This window comes from Mya arenaria, chromosome 9 (assembly GCF_026914265.1).
Source record: "Mya arenaria isolate MELC-2E11 chromosome 9, ASM2691426v1".
NCBI classification, from domain to species: Eukaryota; Metazoa; Mollusca; class Bivalvia; order Myida; family Myidae; genus Mya; species Mya arenaria.
This window is the reverse complement of record NC_069130.1, coordinates 56,365,327-56,381,654: the sequence shown is the minus strand read 5'-3', so window position 1 is coordinate 56,381,654 and position 16,328 is coordinate 56,365,327. Positions and strand designations below refer to the sequence as shown.

At 37.8% G+C, this 16,328-nt stretch overlaps 1 protein-coding gene across 1 annotated transcript; it reads right to left on the bottom strand.

Annotated features, from left to right (window-relative positions):
- Positions 1–8,489: 8,489 nt before the first annotated feature.
- LOC128203360 (fibrinolytic enzyme, isozyme C-like) lies at positions 8,490–15,824 on the bottom strand. The gene is made up of 6 exons (XM_052904754.1): positions 15,758–15,824; positions 12,812–12,986; positions 12,133–12,217; positions 11,642–11,813; positions 9,128–9,276; positions 8,490–8,678 (listed from the first exon to the last, which is right to left on the bottom strand). Exons 1-6 carry the CDS (start codon positions 15,801–15,803, stop codon positions 8,517–8,519), a joined length of 789 nt encoding a protein of 262 aa, XP_052760714.1. The 5' UTR covers positions 15,804–15,824; the 3' UTR covers positions 8,490–8,516.
- Between the last annotated feature and the right edge of the window lie 504 nt (positions 15,825–16,328).

Below are 16,328 nucleotides of genomic sequence, written 5' to 3'. Positions count from 1 at the left end.
GAACAGGGAACATGCATGCACATTTCAATGACTAGGTTGAAAATATGCTTTGGGTCACAAAAATGTAATTTAAGGGGATTAAAAGCACTGAATAGCACAAATTAGTATTCATTAGAAAATAAAGATTACGAACACGATTCGGTTGATCTAATCGTAATGGCGGGATCGGAAAAGTTCATGTGAAATATCTGTTTGAGAGGAAGGATCGCTTGTACATTGTCTGGCATCGTAGCCGTATTAATCAGATTTAATCAACTGTAAATATGAAATACAGGAGTCATTAGTTTCAGTTGCGTAAGTATGTTCTTTTTCATTTTGAATAAAACCTGCATCGTAATTCTATACTTGTGCCGTAAATGCACTTTTATAATTTTTGTTTTTTTATGTGATCAACCTTTCTGTAACTTAAAAATAACAATAATAAATTAACAACAACAGAATGAAGTTTACACGCATGTCTTAGTTTTATAAATCTATCGTTTAACATGTAAAGGATTTGAAAGTAAAAAATAAATAAATAAATGAATAAATAAATGAATGAATGAATGAATGAATGAATGAATGAATGAATGAATGAATGAATGAATGAATGAATGAATGAATAAATGAATGAATAAATAAATAAATAAATAAATAAATAAATAAATAAATAAATAAATAAATAAATAAATAAATAAATGAATAAATAAATAAATAAATAAATAATAATAATAATAATAAAAATCATAATTTCTTTTTTCTTTTTTGTCGGCATCGGAATTCGAACCCTGGTACTCAGTGTGTGTGGTCAGGGACCTATATTCATTACACAACGGTTCACCTTTACTCTGAGATGTACGTGTAGTAAGCGGCCTAGCGGCATAAAGTTAGCGGCTTAGCGGCCTAGTGGCGTGAAGTTAGCGGCATAGCGGCGTGAAGTTAGCGGCCTAACGGCGTGAAGTTAGAGGTCTAGCAGCCTAGCAGCCTAGCAGCGTGAAGTTAGCGGCCTAGCGGCGTGAAGTTAGAGGTTTAGCGGCCTAGCGGCCTAGCTGTGTGAAGTTAGCGGCCTAGCGGCGTGAAGTGAGCGGCCTAGCGGCCTAGCGGTGTGAAGTTAGCGGCCTAGCGGCGTGAAAATAGCGGACTAGCGGTATGAAATTAGCGGCCTAGCGGCGTGAAGTTAGCGGCCTAGCGGGCTAGCGACGTGAAGTAAGCGGCCTAGAGGCGTCAAGTAAGCGGCCTAGCAGCCTAGCGGCGTGAAATAAGCGGTATAGCGGTATGAAGTAAGCGGCCTAGCGGCGTGAAGTTAGCGGCCTAGGTACGTGAAGTTAGCCGCCTTCCGGCGTGAAGTAAGCGGCCTAGCGGCGCCTAGCGGCCTAACGGCGTGATATTATCGGCCAAGCGGTGTAAAATTAGCGGCCTAGCGGCGTGAAGTGAGCGGCCTAGCGGCGTGAAGTTAGCGGCCTAGCGGCGTGAAGTGAGCGGCCTAGCGGCGTGAAGTTAGCGGCCTAAATGTGTGAAGTAAGCGGCCTAGCGGTGTGAAGTTAGTGGCCTAGCGGTGTGAAGTTAGCGGCCTAGACGTGAGAAGTTAGAGGTCTAGCGGCCTAGCGGCGTGAAGTTAGCGGCCTAGCGGCGTGAAGTTAGAGGTCTAGCGGCCTAGCGGCCTAGCGGCCTAGCAGTGTGAAGTAAGCGGCCTAGCGCCGTGAAGTTAGCGACCTAGCGGCGTAAAGTAAGCGGCCTAGCGGTATGAAGTTAGCGGCCTAGCGGCGTGAAGTTAGAAATCTAGCGGCCTAGCGGCGTGAAGTTAACGGCCTAGAGGCGTGAAGTTAGCGTGCTAGCGGTGTGAAGTTAGCGGCCTAGCGGCGTGAAGTTAGCGGCCTAGTGGCGTGAAGTTAGCGGCCTAGCAGCGTGAAGTTAGCGGCCTAGCGGCGTGAAGTTAGCGGCCTAGCGGCGTGAAATCAGCGGTCTAGCGGCCTTGCGGCGTGAAGTTATCGGCCTAGCGGCCTAGCAGCGTGAAGTTAGCGGCCTAGCGGCGTGAAGTTAGAAATCTAGCGGCCTAGCGGCGTGAAGTTAACGGCCTAGCGGTGTGAAGTTGGCTGCCTGGCGGCCTAGCTGCGTGAAGTTGGTGGCCTAGCGGTCTATATTTTTCCTTTTTCCGAGCAATTGCTCATGCGTTTTCTAGGAAATCAATGATAAATCAATAAATAATAAATAATTACAATAATGATAAAAATCATAATTTCTTTTTTCTTTTTGTCGGCATCGGAATTCGAACCCGGGTACTCAGTGTGTGTGGTCAGGGACCTATATTCATTACACAACGGTTCTCCTTTTCTCTGAGATGAACGTGAAGTAAGCGGCCTAGCGGCGTAAAGTGAGCGGCCTAGCGGCCTAGCGGCCTTGCGGCGTGAAGTAAGCGGCTTAGCAGCCTATGTTAATGTATGAATAGAAAACAATGATTTATCATTGATTTCCTAGAAAACGCTTGAACAATTGCTTTGAAATAGAAATAAATTAGGCCGCCAGGCTGCTAACTGCACGCTGCTATGCCGCTAGGCGGCTAGCTTTACGCCGCTAGGCCGCATGGCCGCTAACTGTATGCAGTTTGGCCGCTAGGCAGCTAAGCCGTTAACTTTACGCCGCTAGGTCGCTCACTTCACGTATACTCTGAGAGGATTTTATGAATGATATAATTACGATTGAAATTCTCAACATTGAAACGAAACATTACAAAGTTTATATCTGGGGCGTTATTATTGGAAACAATTGATGTCTGTTTGATGATTCTTAAAAACGTAGTTTTAGGGCACACATTTGCCGCTCTTATTCTATTTGGTTGTTGGCTTATGAGAGGCTGTCAAAAGACGTAAATCAACCTGCATTTTGTTTATTATATTCTAAAATATAAACAAACGAGCATTACTTTTGTAAATTTTACCAAAACAGGTTGAATCGCATATTTACATACTTTTCCCGTAATCGTATGCTATAAGTTATTATGCATGTATGTTTGCTTTCATAAAAACTGATTAATCAAAATGATAAATGATATTTACTTGCTAAATCGTTTTGGAATGTGTTACGGAAGGCACAAGTGTAGTCGATTTTATTGTCGCTAAACCCTGTCGCCTTACCGCTGTAGGTTTGAAACCGGCTTATGCCAAAATAAAATACAATGTATGTCCACTATGGTACGGTACATGTCCGTCCGTCAGCGTTTCATCCCTGTACGTAGCTTATAAGTATATATTTTATTTATTGTTCGCAGGCATGTACGCGTTCCGTACTATGTATTGCATTTGAAAGAAACTGAATTTCATACGTAACTCGATATGATACCAGAGTCGGATATATACAGTTTGGTTTTTATTTTACACTAACGACGCGCCACAATCTGCCATACGTTCAGTAAACATGTTTGCGCGAACGTTTGCTGTTCGGATCACCACTTACAGTGTATGCGCTGCGTTGCAGCAAGAAGACAAAACAAAACGTTTGCTAGCGTTTTGTTAACGCTCGCCTTACTGAATGCACTGGAGATTGATACAAAAGCAAGTCATAGAGAGTACTTTATTTCTGTCAAAAAGAACGCTAATGCATAGTTATAGTTTGACACACACTCCTCCATTATGCATATACTAGCCCTGAGTGTATGGATGTTTAGCCTGGCTCCCAGCTGAAACACCATCAAGACCAGGGCCAAGTACGCGCGGATGTCCGACAGTTGTAAAAGTCCAGGACGTCTTCTAGAACGCCTCGAATAAAAAAATTAGATGCAAGCGTGAGTGTGAGTGTGAACTAATTATGCAATATCCTGCTTCTCATAGTGTCTCACTTCAAGGTCAAATAGCCTTCTACCAGATGGCGCTTAGAAACGTAGAGGGCGTAACAATAGGCACATGCGCATTTTCTCGTTCTGGTCGGTCTCGGTGCGCCCAACCTCTGTGTTCCTTTTAGTGCTTACAGTTGCTCACTTTATCAAAAAGTACTGTGTTTTGTCCCTGTAGTATCGTGGCGCATACGTGTGCTATCTTAAGCCGACTGTTAGCGTTAACTGTACTCGGCACTGGCTGTAAATTAGGATGTGGTAAAACAAGTGTCCACAATAATGAGACTGTCTAGATTTGTCTCAATCCACTGAACAGACATATATATCCGTTTTAACTGTTTTATTTTAAACATATTTATTTAACAACGATTGTGAAATAAGTTATTACAACATTATATTAATCACTCTCGTTGGCACGATTTTACGCGCGAGTGTGGTCTTGTGTTGTGGGGGAAACCGGAGAACCCGGAGAAAACCCACTTGTCCGGCTTGGTGACCAAGAACCAAACGCACATGCGCCCGAGCCGGGAATCGAACCCGGGTCGCCTAGGTGAGAAGCGAGTGCGCTAACCACTGCGCTAACCGGACAACCTACCGGTTTTGAACCAGCAACCCTAATGTACATAACTCTAAACAGGGTCTATATTCGAATGTTTGATTGCTAGGCTTGTCCATGTTGTCTTTATCGTATAGTACCTACCTATAGCGTTATATTTACTTATTTCAAATCAATAGTTCAACAAGTTATAGCCTGGTGGTGGTGTTAGTAGTTTATACTCCGGGTCCCGGCGTGAGCACATTGAAGGGTCCCAGAGTGACAGTTCAACCACCGCACACATATCCTGGACAGAATCAGTACTAGGTGCCTTCGCCTCTGCAAGGAACTGACAACTTCTGTACATGCAATGGGCAGGGGCACAGTTCGACTGGTCGTAGAAAGGATTTCATAACCAATCACAACAGAAGTGACCTGGTCCGCCCAGGAATCAAACCCGGGTTGTCCGATTCAGAGTCCAACGCTCTACCGATTGAGCTAACCGGGCGGACAGTTATAGCCTCAGTGCCACTTGGGATTAAATAACTAGAGACAAAAAATAAAAGTGCGCATATAACTATGATAGAGTCTCATATAATGTCTAATAAATTCCCGAGTTCTGCAAGCTGCTTTATTAGAATGAAATGCATGGGAAATACCAGCGAAATTCCAAACTGGTCTACTGACTTACTTATATACACATGAGGCAGATAAATGGGCGGAGCATAACATCAATGCTGTGTTGTTTAAAATCGCAGACAGGTAGGTACTCGCTCCTGTTTTTGTACATGCCGAAATGAAGTGTTGCAAATCAATAGGAAGCGTTAAAACTATGATACTTTAAGCTGGAACTCTCCAGCAAATGTTGAAATTTGCTCAAATATCGTCTTTGAAGACGATTTCCATACTTTGTTGCTGCGTGATTGGTTGATTTACATTATCATGAGCTCAAGGTGCTAAAATATCGTCACCATGTGATTGAGTCCTCCTGGTCTAGTGGAACAGGTGTTGGAAATTCTGTTTTTTAACCCCACTTAACTAACTATAACTGTATTTTTGTCTGCAATTTCGATATCATACAGTAAAATAATTATCACATATTATCTGTTATTACTATTTTTCCGGGAAAACTTCTGAAAAAAATGCAGATCATTAGTATTTTAAGCTAGTTTTCAGAAAGTCACGTGATATGCAAATTTTGTAATGACGTTGTGCGCGCTAAATTTAGATTATACTTGGATTATGCTTTAGATTTTGATGCATGTTTTCATTCTTGGGGTAGGAAATTTAAAAAAAGGGAAGGTTACCTTTTTGATATACATGCAAAAGTAAATGTTTCATCACTAAAACATAATGGGACTGTATCATATATCATTCATAATCCCACATGTAATAAAGATCGCAAAATATCGTAGTCTGTTTTTCACCTCAGTGCAATACACCTGTATTTCATTCTGCTTGAGTTAAGTGAATACATGATTAAGTACGATTGTGATATGTTAATATGACGTCATAAAACAAAATAGTGAGTCATTAAAATGACTCTTAATATGAAACCTTGTGTCTTTTATGTGATTTAAACCATTATTGTAAAAATTGTAAAAAATGGTTTTCAGTTTGCGCTCTGATCCGAAATGTCGTCTTCTGCTCTCGCTAGCGCCACGTAAAATCCGAATGTGAAAAAAATACACTCGAGTCGATTCAGAACGCACTACTTATTACCCTATTGGGTCGCTTGGATCTCCTGTCTTATTGGTAGGAACCATTACCCCACACAATTGTTAAACGACCGCATAGAAAATTACCACATGATTTAAAGGTACTTGCTCATGTTTTGACACCCGGCATCCATCCCCCCACACACCCAACCCCGGGAAATGACACTGAAAAAACACTTATATTATAAATATTTTACTTTTTGAAACCGAAATTGCAGAAAAAGACAATTAAAGAATAAAAACAAATATTTCGATTTTAAATTAGTGGAGTGCGAACCCATGCCGGTACGATCAAGGAAACAATAGTAAACTGACACCAAAAGCTCACGCACACAAGGACTCGTACATATAAAAGGATAACTTGACCTTTACTCCTTGTTAAATCGTGTTTCAAACACAATTCAAAATCCTGGACCCAATATCACGAAAGTACAAAGTAAAATCTCAAATTCAATCTCAGCTCGTTTTACCATATAACATCAAAATTTATTGAAAAAAACAACAACATATGTTTTTACACATTTTTTAAACCGCATTCTGTCATTGAATATGTTGAATGAAACATTTGGTCTAGATTCCAATGGAAAAATATTATACAGCCAAAATGTACTTGAGTACAATTCATTGCCTTTTAACAATAACTCAAATATATGTTTTGCTCTAGAATTAGTTTTCTTTGAAATATTGTCAAAATCTTTCAATAACTCATTCTATGAGAAAACATGTTTTCAAAAAGTATAAAAACATCCAAGATTTTGAACAACACTATGCTTTTATGTGGTAAAATGAGTTGAGATTGAGATTTGACTTAAGTATGTTCATGATATCGGGGCCCGGACTTCATAGACAAAAAAATGAGCGTATATAAGCAATTGTTGAGGCTGTCAGTTTCTTAGTTTTAACACCACTAATGATTTGCCACTCTTTATTTCGTAAAATAATTCATTTTACAAGAACATGAGCTAGTCCTTTAAAGGTTTTCATGCATAAGATTATCTGCTGAACATGCATGCAATTCAATGGCCCGTCTTAATTCTTTAGGAATCGTATTGGCTATTTCTTAGAAATATGTTGTTCTATTACTGTTTTATAATGGCTCCTAGCAAATTCCTCAATTTAAATACGAAAGTATTCGATCATTATATATTTCGAAGTCAAATGCTTGAAATACTCGAGAAAGGAGTTAATATTTACATTTTTACCAACGTCTAATGCTGACTTTTTTCTAAGCATTTTCCCTAACACTAATGTCTGTTTTTATTACAGAAAGGCTAATCAAAACCAATGTTTAGTTTCACAGGCATTTTATTTTTACAAACGTGAAGGCAGCTACATATCGCTTATTTGTTTTAATTATACCCCGCCCGTGATAGTCAATTATTAATAAACTTTCAATAAATTTTCTCTTAAAGAATGTGTTGACTTAAAACAGTACATTATATTATTATTCTTTACGTAGATATTGGAAACAGCTTTTGCGGCGGTGGCTCGGAAACGAACCATTAATTTGGCATTATTCAAGTTTTGGCCTGCAATGAAGCGAATACGGTATCGGCTTGATTAGAGATAAGAAATTGTTGATAGAAAACGAAGCACACTCATAAGAGACTGTTTTTCAAAATTCACAAACAAACCATGTTGTCAGGGGCCGATTCACAAACAAACAATGTTGTCAGGGGCCGATTTCACAAACAAACCATGTTGTCAGGGGCCGATTTCACAAACAAACCATGTTGTCAGGGGCCGATTTCACAAACAAACCATGTTGTCAGGGGCCGATTCACAAACAAACCATGTTGTCAGGGGCCGATTTCAATAACCAACTTAGATCCAACTTAAGTTTAAAGGAAGAATCTGAGTGTTTCGATTATATTTTGAAAATAACTGACCAATGGACTGAATGGAATCACTGATGCTTATCTATAAGGATAAGGACAGAAACTATATTAAATATTGCCCTATGTTTATTATATGCTTTCTCACTTCTGAAATCAAAGGTTTCCAGAAATAACCCTCCACTCGTCATATCCCAATAGTTATACAGGAATATTTGAGTACAAAGATCAATCCTACATGTATTTCCGGTTTGCAACTAGCCTCTCCTACCCGTCAGTTCTGATATATTTCTTTCCTTACAGTATCACAAAGGTATTTAAGAAAGTAATTCTTTAAAAAGGTGAATAAATGTAGCTTATATTTTACTCTTATATCTTAAAAAAATGGACAATTATAGAAGAATAAAGATTTATTTTCGCTTTGTATTAAGATGGGTTAACCATTCGATCATATCTCTTTACCTGTGGTACAAACTGTTGTATTTTTATGATACTTGCGGGAAAATTAAATACACTTTATATGCTGAATATTTATTTTGTATTTTTCAAAAATGCATTTTGTCTTCAATCCAAATCACATTAAGCCATTATCATGTACAACGAGGTCCGTTATACACGATCGTTTACAGCGCGGTCATCTCCTGGTCCAGCCATTCTTTGTAGTTGGACACGCGGGCGTACACGCTGGGATAGTTGGTACCGCATCCTGACGCTCCCCAGGAGGTCACCCCAGCAAGAACGGGTGTGGAACCTCGGTAACATACCATGGGGCCACCACTGTCACCCTATAAGAAGAAACGAGTGTTTGAACTTATTCATGTGTTAGTAATCAAAGCCAAGACCATGCAAGCAATCTCAAACTGAATTATAGAGTTGACGTTGAGTAGGAATAATTGTACCAGGCGATTGTTTAAAACATTGTTGAAGTTAACAACGAGATGAGCGAGATCGTTGTTAAAGTTTGAACGCGAAATACTCAATAAAGTGCTCATATATCGGAATAAAACAAGTACCGCTGAAAAAGTTCCTTCAAATAATGTAAGGATTACTGTAGATCACACTGATATCAAATACCCTTCCAGAGCAGTTCAGATTTAATAGTTAACAACGTTAATAAAGTTATTTACAAACGGTCGACTGAACGTTATGTACTGGTATAGCTCAAAACGTGCCACGTTCCGGTGGAAGGTTGTATATTCAGGCATGGGCTTCGCCTTTTATCGAGTAAAAATACCTGACAAGTTCCGGTTGAGGGGTTTTGGATACAGATATGGACGGCGTGATCATAGTTACGGCCCCACACGCTTGAACATTGACTGCTAGTGTAGATCACACCGTCCGTCTCCTGCAGCTGGTTTGGGATCTCCTTGTTTGGGCTCGTGCCTGGTAAATGGAGGAGGGTGGCAGGAATGAATGTTGTATCTCAACGAAAAAGTCTTGGAAAATTCTATCAAATGTATGTTAGGGGTGTCAAACCATTTACAGTTTCATGATATTGAATAAAAGCATTACAGCTTTAATTTTGCGAAGGCGTATTCCTTAAATATTACACAGGTTCGTCCATCATAACATTTGTGAATATATTGTAAAGGTTCTTCTAGCACTATTGATAGGCATTTTCGGTGAATTTAGCAGAAATGGAAAACTTTTTCTCCCACCTCAGATAAATAAATCCAATAATTTAACCATGCTAGAAATTCTTATCTTGCCCACGGGCGAAGATAAAATGCCCGTATGGAACTTTTTTAATGGTCACCACATTGTAATTACCTCCCTTGTTGAAGACTGTCGTCTGTGGCATCATGGAAACCTTGTCTTGTGGCAATATTGAGAATGCTAACTGATTATTTCTCGCTTCAAATGTCACCATAAAACAGTTTTCATGCACCTTTCAATAAATAATGCTTCACTCTCCTTAGAACTATTTAAAGACCGATTTGACTATTAACATAATCTGAATCACTGCGCGCATATCCATGACAACCACGAATTATCGCATAACATACGCAATTATTTCCACTAAGCACAAAAGAGTTCCAGCAAAAAATACATTTTACTTAATTTTGTTTAACTGAGGTGGGAGAAAAAGCATTTACCATAGCCGCTCGTGTAAGATAGGTTCATCCCGAAGCTCGCGCAGGTTGTTTTTTCGGAAACTCGGTTAACATCGTTTCCGCAAAACACCCTACGCTCGGGTCGGAATGAACCTATCTTACTATCTCGGCCAAGGAAGATACTTATAATCTTGCTAACGGTCAAAGATAAAACAAGAGTCCGTATGGAACTCCTTTTTAATGGCCCTCACATTGTAATTACCTCCCTTGTTGTAGTCGTCTGTAGCATCATAGAAAACTTGTCTTGTGGCACTATTTAGAATGCTCATTAATTATTTCTCGCTTCAAATGTCACCATAAAAAGTTTACACACACCGTTCAAGAAATAATGCTTCAATCTCCTCAGAACTATTTAAAGACCGATTTGTCTATAATCACTGCGCGCATATCCATGACAACCACGAATTATCACATATCCATACGCATTTATTTTCACTGCGCACAAAAGAGTTCCAGCAAAAAAACATTTTTACTTATTTTTGTTTAACTGAGTTGGGAGAAAAAGCATCTACCATAGCCACTCGTATAATTGGTGCTTATTGAAAATAATTGCGTACGGTTATTCGTTTATTCGTGGTTGTCATGGAGATGCGCGCAGTGATTCAGATTATGTTAATAATCAAATCGGTCTTTAAATAGTTCTAAGGAGAGTGAAGCATTATTTCTTGAACGGTGCGTGAATACTGTTTTATGGTGACATTTGAAGCGAGAAATAATTAATTAGCGTTCTAAATATGCCACAAGACAAGGTTTCCATGATGCTACAGACGACAGTATTCAACAAGGGAGGTAATTACAATGTGGCGACTATTAAAAAGGAGTTCAATACGGGCATTATATCTTCGCCCGTGGGCAAGATAAGAATTTATAGCATGGTAAAATTATTGGATCTACTTATCTGAGGTGGGAGAAAGGTTCATCCCAACCCTCTCGCAGGGTGTTTTTCGGAAACTCGGTAAACCTCGTTTCCGCATAACACCCTACGCTTGGGTCGGGATGAACCTATCTTACACTCTCGGCCATGAAAAATACTTATAATCTGGCGCCCCTATGCTAGATGAGTCTCGTGCCGTGACGCAATACTTTTTTATTTGGCTAAGTATACACTTTATGTAAGCATTATTATGATATTCCAATATATGATTTCCATGAACAATTACTTTAGAAAAGTAAACAAAACAAAATAATCCTTAAAAGACGTTATATTAAACTTCTTGACGTTTGCATTGAATGAAAATTACTGCGCGAAATATTAAAAAAATGCGTTTTCCTATGTCATTTTTTCACAAAAAGTAACTTAAGGTATGCTAGAAAAACTATCACTCATGTGTGTTTGGTCCGGATAGATAAAAAATGACCCTCGGGTACGCTGCGGAATTTTCTGTCCGGACCGGAAACACACGACAATATATATAAGTAGTCCCACAAACCGTTTTTATTAAAATTCGAAGGTTAGTCATATATGCCGTTGGTCTATCGAATGTGTACTATTCTGACATTATATAACACTTGTCTTCTGTTTAAATAAACATGTCGATATTTTTTTCTTTTTATTCCAAAATAAAACCATTTTCGTTCACTTTCTATGCGTAAGGCTGTAAACAATCTAAAAATAAATGCGGTCAATCACTAGCCTGTCACGGTATGTCCCCATCCGCTGAGTTGACAAGTCTGTCCGTCAAAGTTTTCCCCCTTGTCGGCAAGAGCGATGATCTTGTTGACCCCGGAAAGGTCAGCTGAAGAGCTTAGCTTGAGCAAGGCGATGTCGTTAGGGTAGGCAGAGGAACCTTTGTTGTAGCTGGGGTGCTGAAAGATTATATGGTATCACTCATGTATTTGTACATGAACTATTTCAATTATCAGATACAGCTATGTGTGTAGCTGTATTCGAATTCAGCTGGAATGTTTTCACAAGCTGAATATAATAGCTTAAAAAATACAAGTATTATTTAAGGAGCTACGCATTATACTCCGAAAATTTCAAACATCAGTTTATTCATACGAAACAATATTATCGACATATGAAATGCGTTACAATTTTTGAAAACTATATGGACATTTACACTTTTTTTTTCTTTTTTTTATTAATTGTCGGAAAATGGACCTTAAATGGTGACAAATTTACCAAGACAATTTTGGCGACTGCATAGGCCTTTGCATTGGGATCATTCATACGTCCGTCATTGAGAACAACCTGCAGGTCATTTGCTCTGAAAAAAGATACATACTTATAGGATCTGCCACGATTCGTCATATAATACACACTTTTATTCAACGAGTTCAGGAAATACAGAAAACATACGTGATGGCTATATTAAACCGGAAACAAGGTAAAGCATTTTGATAAAGAACTGTTTAAAAGATAAATAGACACAATAAAGGAACAAGTAGAGCTTTATATACCTGTTAATGGTTTTTGATTTGTGATTATACGCTATGATGTCTTTAGTACAAAGGAATCAAAAGACAAGTATATTTCATGTATGGAAATTTGTATGGTAACTTGTTGACCAAAGCATTAATTTGTGCCATCATTTTCATAAAGAGTACTAAAATTTGCTTGATCTGGAAACGCATCAAATTTATGTACATAGAATGTCCTTTGATAGCATTTTTCAGTTCTTTCTAAACTCTTATTGTATAAGATCTGTTGCAAACATTGTATCTTATTGTTGATTAAGTTATAACATCTCTTAAATTGATTGTAAAGCAGTATTTGAATATTCCGAATTACAAAAGGTATAGGTTCCCTTCGGGTACTTCGAATGACCTTAATGGTACTGTAGAATATTTGTAAAACGTACATTGCAGTGTCAACACAGTGAGCGGCAGTGACAATCCAGGTGTTGTCGATGATAGACCCGCCGCACGTGTGATACCAGACGCTATACGATGCCGACCAGCGTTGCAGTGAGATCTGGTGAGGATGCTTTGCCGTCGTCGTGTCCTGACCGTTGATTATCCGCGATAGGCTATTGCCTGTAATGGATAAAGCATGAACATCACTTGCATCAGTCCGAGGGGGGGGGGAATCATAGCTGTCGTTGTTATTTTACCGCTTACAATCCTGGAATGGCTATTGTCCAAACCTAATGTGATTGGACGGATATTAAAAGTAAGCACCCTAAAACTATTACAGAATGACCAGCGCTTCAGGGAGATCTATTTGGAATGTCCAGCTGTCGCCATGACCGGCATCCGTTGTCAGTCTCGCACAATGCACAGATCGTTGATAATGCCCGATGAGCTCCTGTTCCGTAAACAAACGTTGGTTCACTGGTGTTTTCCCATACCTTATGTCCATGTTTTGTCTTTCTGTCTCTTTTCTTCTTCAATGATTTTTTTTTTAAAAACATGGAGAAATCATTTTATTTGAATGCTGCTTGAAAAACATGAGACAAAATGTTCGTTATTATAAAAGCACACTAATAACTGCACTCTCACAGATATACCGATTTGACAACTTTTTTTTTGTCTTAGTATCAGCTGTTTTTAGGCATTTATGTTCTCAATTCAGTTGCACATAAGATATATATATAAGATAACGTTAACCTAATTTAACATAACTTGATTATTTAGAAAATTGCGAGAGTCATTTCTGAAAGTGTAAGAAACTCTCCGAGCCATAAAACATCGATTTTGAACGTTAATATTTTAAACTGTGATCTGACCTTTTATCAGCAGTCTTATATCACCGTTTTATAAACATATATACATGTATCAATCGTTAATGCAGTATCATCTTTTTTAAATATAGGTAAAACTGCGACTTTGACCACGAGCTTGGAAAGCATTGCTTTTCTAAAACGTAATTAATCATAATTTCCAAAGGGGTGTCCAATATGTAAATTTCTCTTTGAAATGTTCATAGATAATATATTCACCTACCTCAGATAAGTAGATCCAAAAAATTAACCATGCTAGAAATTCTTTTCTCCCACCTGAGATAAGTAGATCTGATAAATTGACCATGCTAGAAATTCTTATCTTGCCCACGGGCAAAGATAAAACAAGAACCCGTATAGAACTTCTTTTTAATGGTCATCACATTGAAATTACCTCACTTGTTGAAGACCGTCGTCTGAAGCATCATAGAAACCTTGTCTTGAGGCAATATTTTTAATGCTAATTACACATCTTTCAAGAAATAATGCTTCACTATCCTTAGAACTTTTAAAAACCGATTTAACTATTAACATAATCTGAATCACTGCGCGCATATCCATGACAACAACGAATTATTACATATCCATACGCATTTAGTTTCACTACGTACAAAAGAGTTTCAGCAAAAAAATCAACACATTTTTACTTATTTTTTTGCGAAAACTCGGTTAACCTCGTTTCCATAACACACCCTACGCTCGGGTCGAGTTGAACCTATCTAACACTCTCGGCCATGGAAGATACTTATAGTCCAAAGAGAATGATTTATTAGTTCCTAGCAATTTCACCGGTTTTCTAATTTCATACTTTGTAAATGGAGAGTCGAGTTCTTCGAATGTTCTTAAATTCTCAGTCGAAAACTTTTCAAAACAATTCTGAATGTCTACGTCTTCTTCAATTTCAATTTAACTTGATATTTTTTAATAAATGCCCCAAAAAGGAACTGATATTAACATTTTCACTGTTATGTTTTTCTGGCGCCCGTCGATACGCTTGTGATCAGCACTACTTATAACAATCTTTGAGATAACTGTTTTGTTATACTTGTTTTATTTAAATATAGAAGCGCAAATCTTGTAAATCATGTTGTTAACTTGAATGACAATCTGAACAATTTTCCCCTTGTTGAGAACATTTGAATGAAAAGCATAATTGTTTACACGAACAGTCTTGACTCTACAATATAAAACATCCTCATTACAATCAATAGCTTCCTAAAAAAGGGTAATAGTTATACATGTATAGTATAAATGTTTGAATTGTGATTGTCTAGTCTTATTCAGAACTTAAACTGAAATAAGCTACTGCATTTGGACCGACAGTAGTGGTTTTTCTTTCAAAGTATTGTATGTTTTTGCACCGAACGAAATATGAAACAGAACATCAAAAAAAGGATCCTATAGAAATATGCCGTGTGGCGTACGTCTCCTTTTATCATGTCCATGCCTAAACGAAACGTACTGCATTAGTCAAAATAAATAAAACTTTACTGTACTTTGTTAAATAGCATTGAATTATGTCCAACTGCAATGCATTAAGTAAAAACCAACGTAACAGCACATGCCAATACATATCCAGGAATTTTAATTTAGATATTATATTGCATTTTCTTCAATATAAACACAGATCAGCAGTTAGATGCATTCGATATATTTCTTGTTAGCAAACGTTCATTTATAAAATATATGCGAATAGTGAGTTAAATTAGTAAAAGGAAACACCCTTCATATGTACAAGGCGCGAAAATCAAGATCGAACGTACGTATGAAAGCCATTTCGGAAATAACGTCATTAAAATTATGTCAAAGCTCTATGTGGGGTAACAGGCATTGTTGGTAAAAGCGGGCTTAAATTCTAAAGCTGTTGAAACATAAAACTGAGTTTTTCACTGTTTGAAACAATAAAATGTCATTTTTAATTAACTGATAAATCTCCATAAATCACTGAGAAGAGTATAAAAACCATGGGCAATTGCGAAACGTTTATTAAACACACAATCAGTGATTTAATAATGCTTGTAATATTATTTCATTTGAAATTTCCTTAAGTTTTTGACCCTATCTTAAAACAAAATAAATCCAAACCTTGTGCGGCGGCTAAGAGGCATGCTGCAGCGATTAGCGAGAACATGGCTTTAGCTGTGGACAGATGACTGATAAGTCTGTTGAATTGACTGTTGTTCAGAGGACATTATATACCGGATCCGTTTTGGGGCTGTAAATTTAAACCGCTGGTCAAGATGGGAAACTCACAGGGGCTTGACATTTTAATGGTGTTATAACTTGAGCGTTTGGAAACACTTAAACACTTTACTATTCAATACCTTGAGATAACGCATAATTGTCCGCATGCTTATGCACTTCAAATCACTCGGTTACCTCATCGTATGATTATTTACAGTGTTATCAAAAGTTATGGGAGTCTTAATTGATGAATTGACATTGTGTATTTATAAAAACAAACCACCTGAAAATTCTTTTAAGATATGGGATATTTAACAAATGTTTGTTTCTCAAATTAAAGCTATAATAATTTAAAGTAAAGTGTTAATAACAAACTATCAACGATGCTTTAATAGTTATATTTTATAGTATTCGCTCACTATGCCCATACTTAATCATTGTTTATTTCAAATTTACGTCATTAAACTATTGC

What these genes read in the sequence shown, in the direction of transcription:
- LOC128203360 (XM_052904754.1), bottom strand. Translation starts at nt 15,803, where the DNA reads ATGTTCTCGCTAATCGCTGCAGCATGCCTCTTAGCCGCCGCACAAG. An exon ending in CCTCTTAGCCGCCGCACAAG is followed by an intron (nt 12,987 to 15,757) that starts GTTTGGATTTAT and finishes TATCCATTACAG; the next exon opens with GCAATAGCCTATCGCGGATA. An exon ending in CCTCAACCGGAACTTGTCAG is followed by an intron (nt 8,679 to 9,127) that starts GTATTTTTACTC and finishes TTCTTCTTATAG; the next exon opens with GGTGACAGTGGTGGCCCCAT.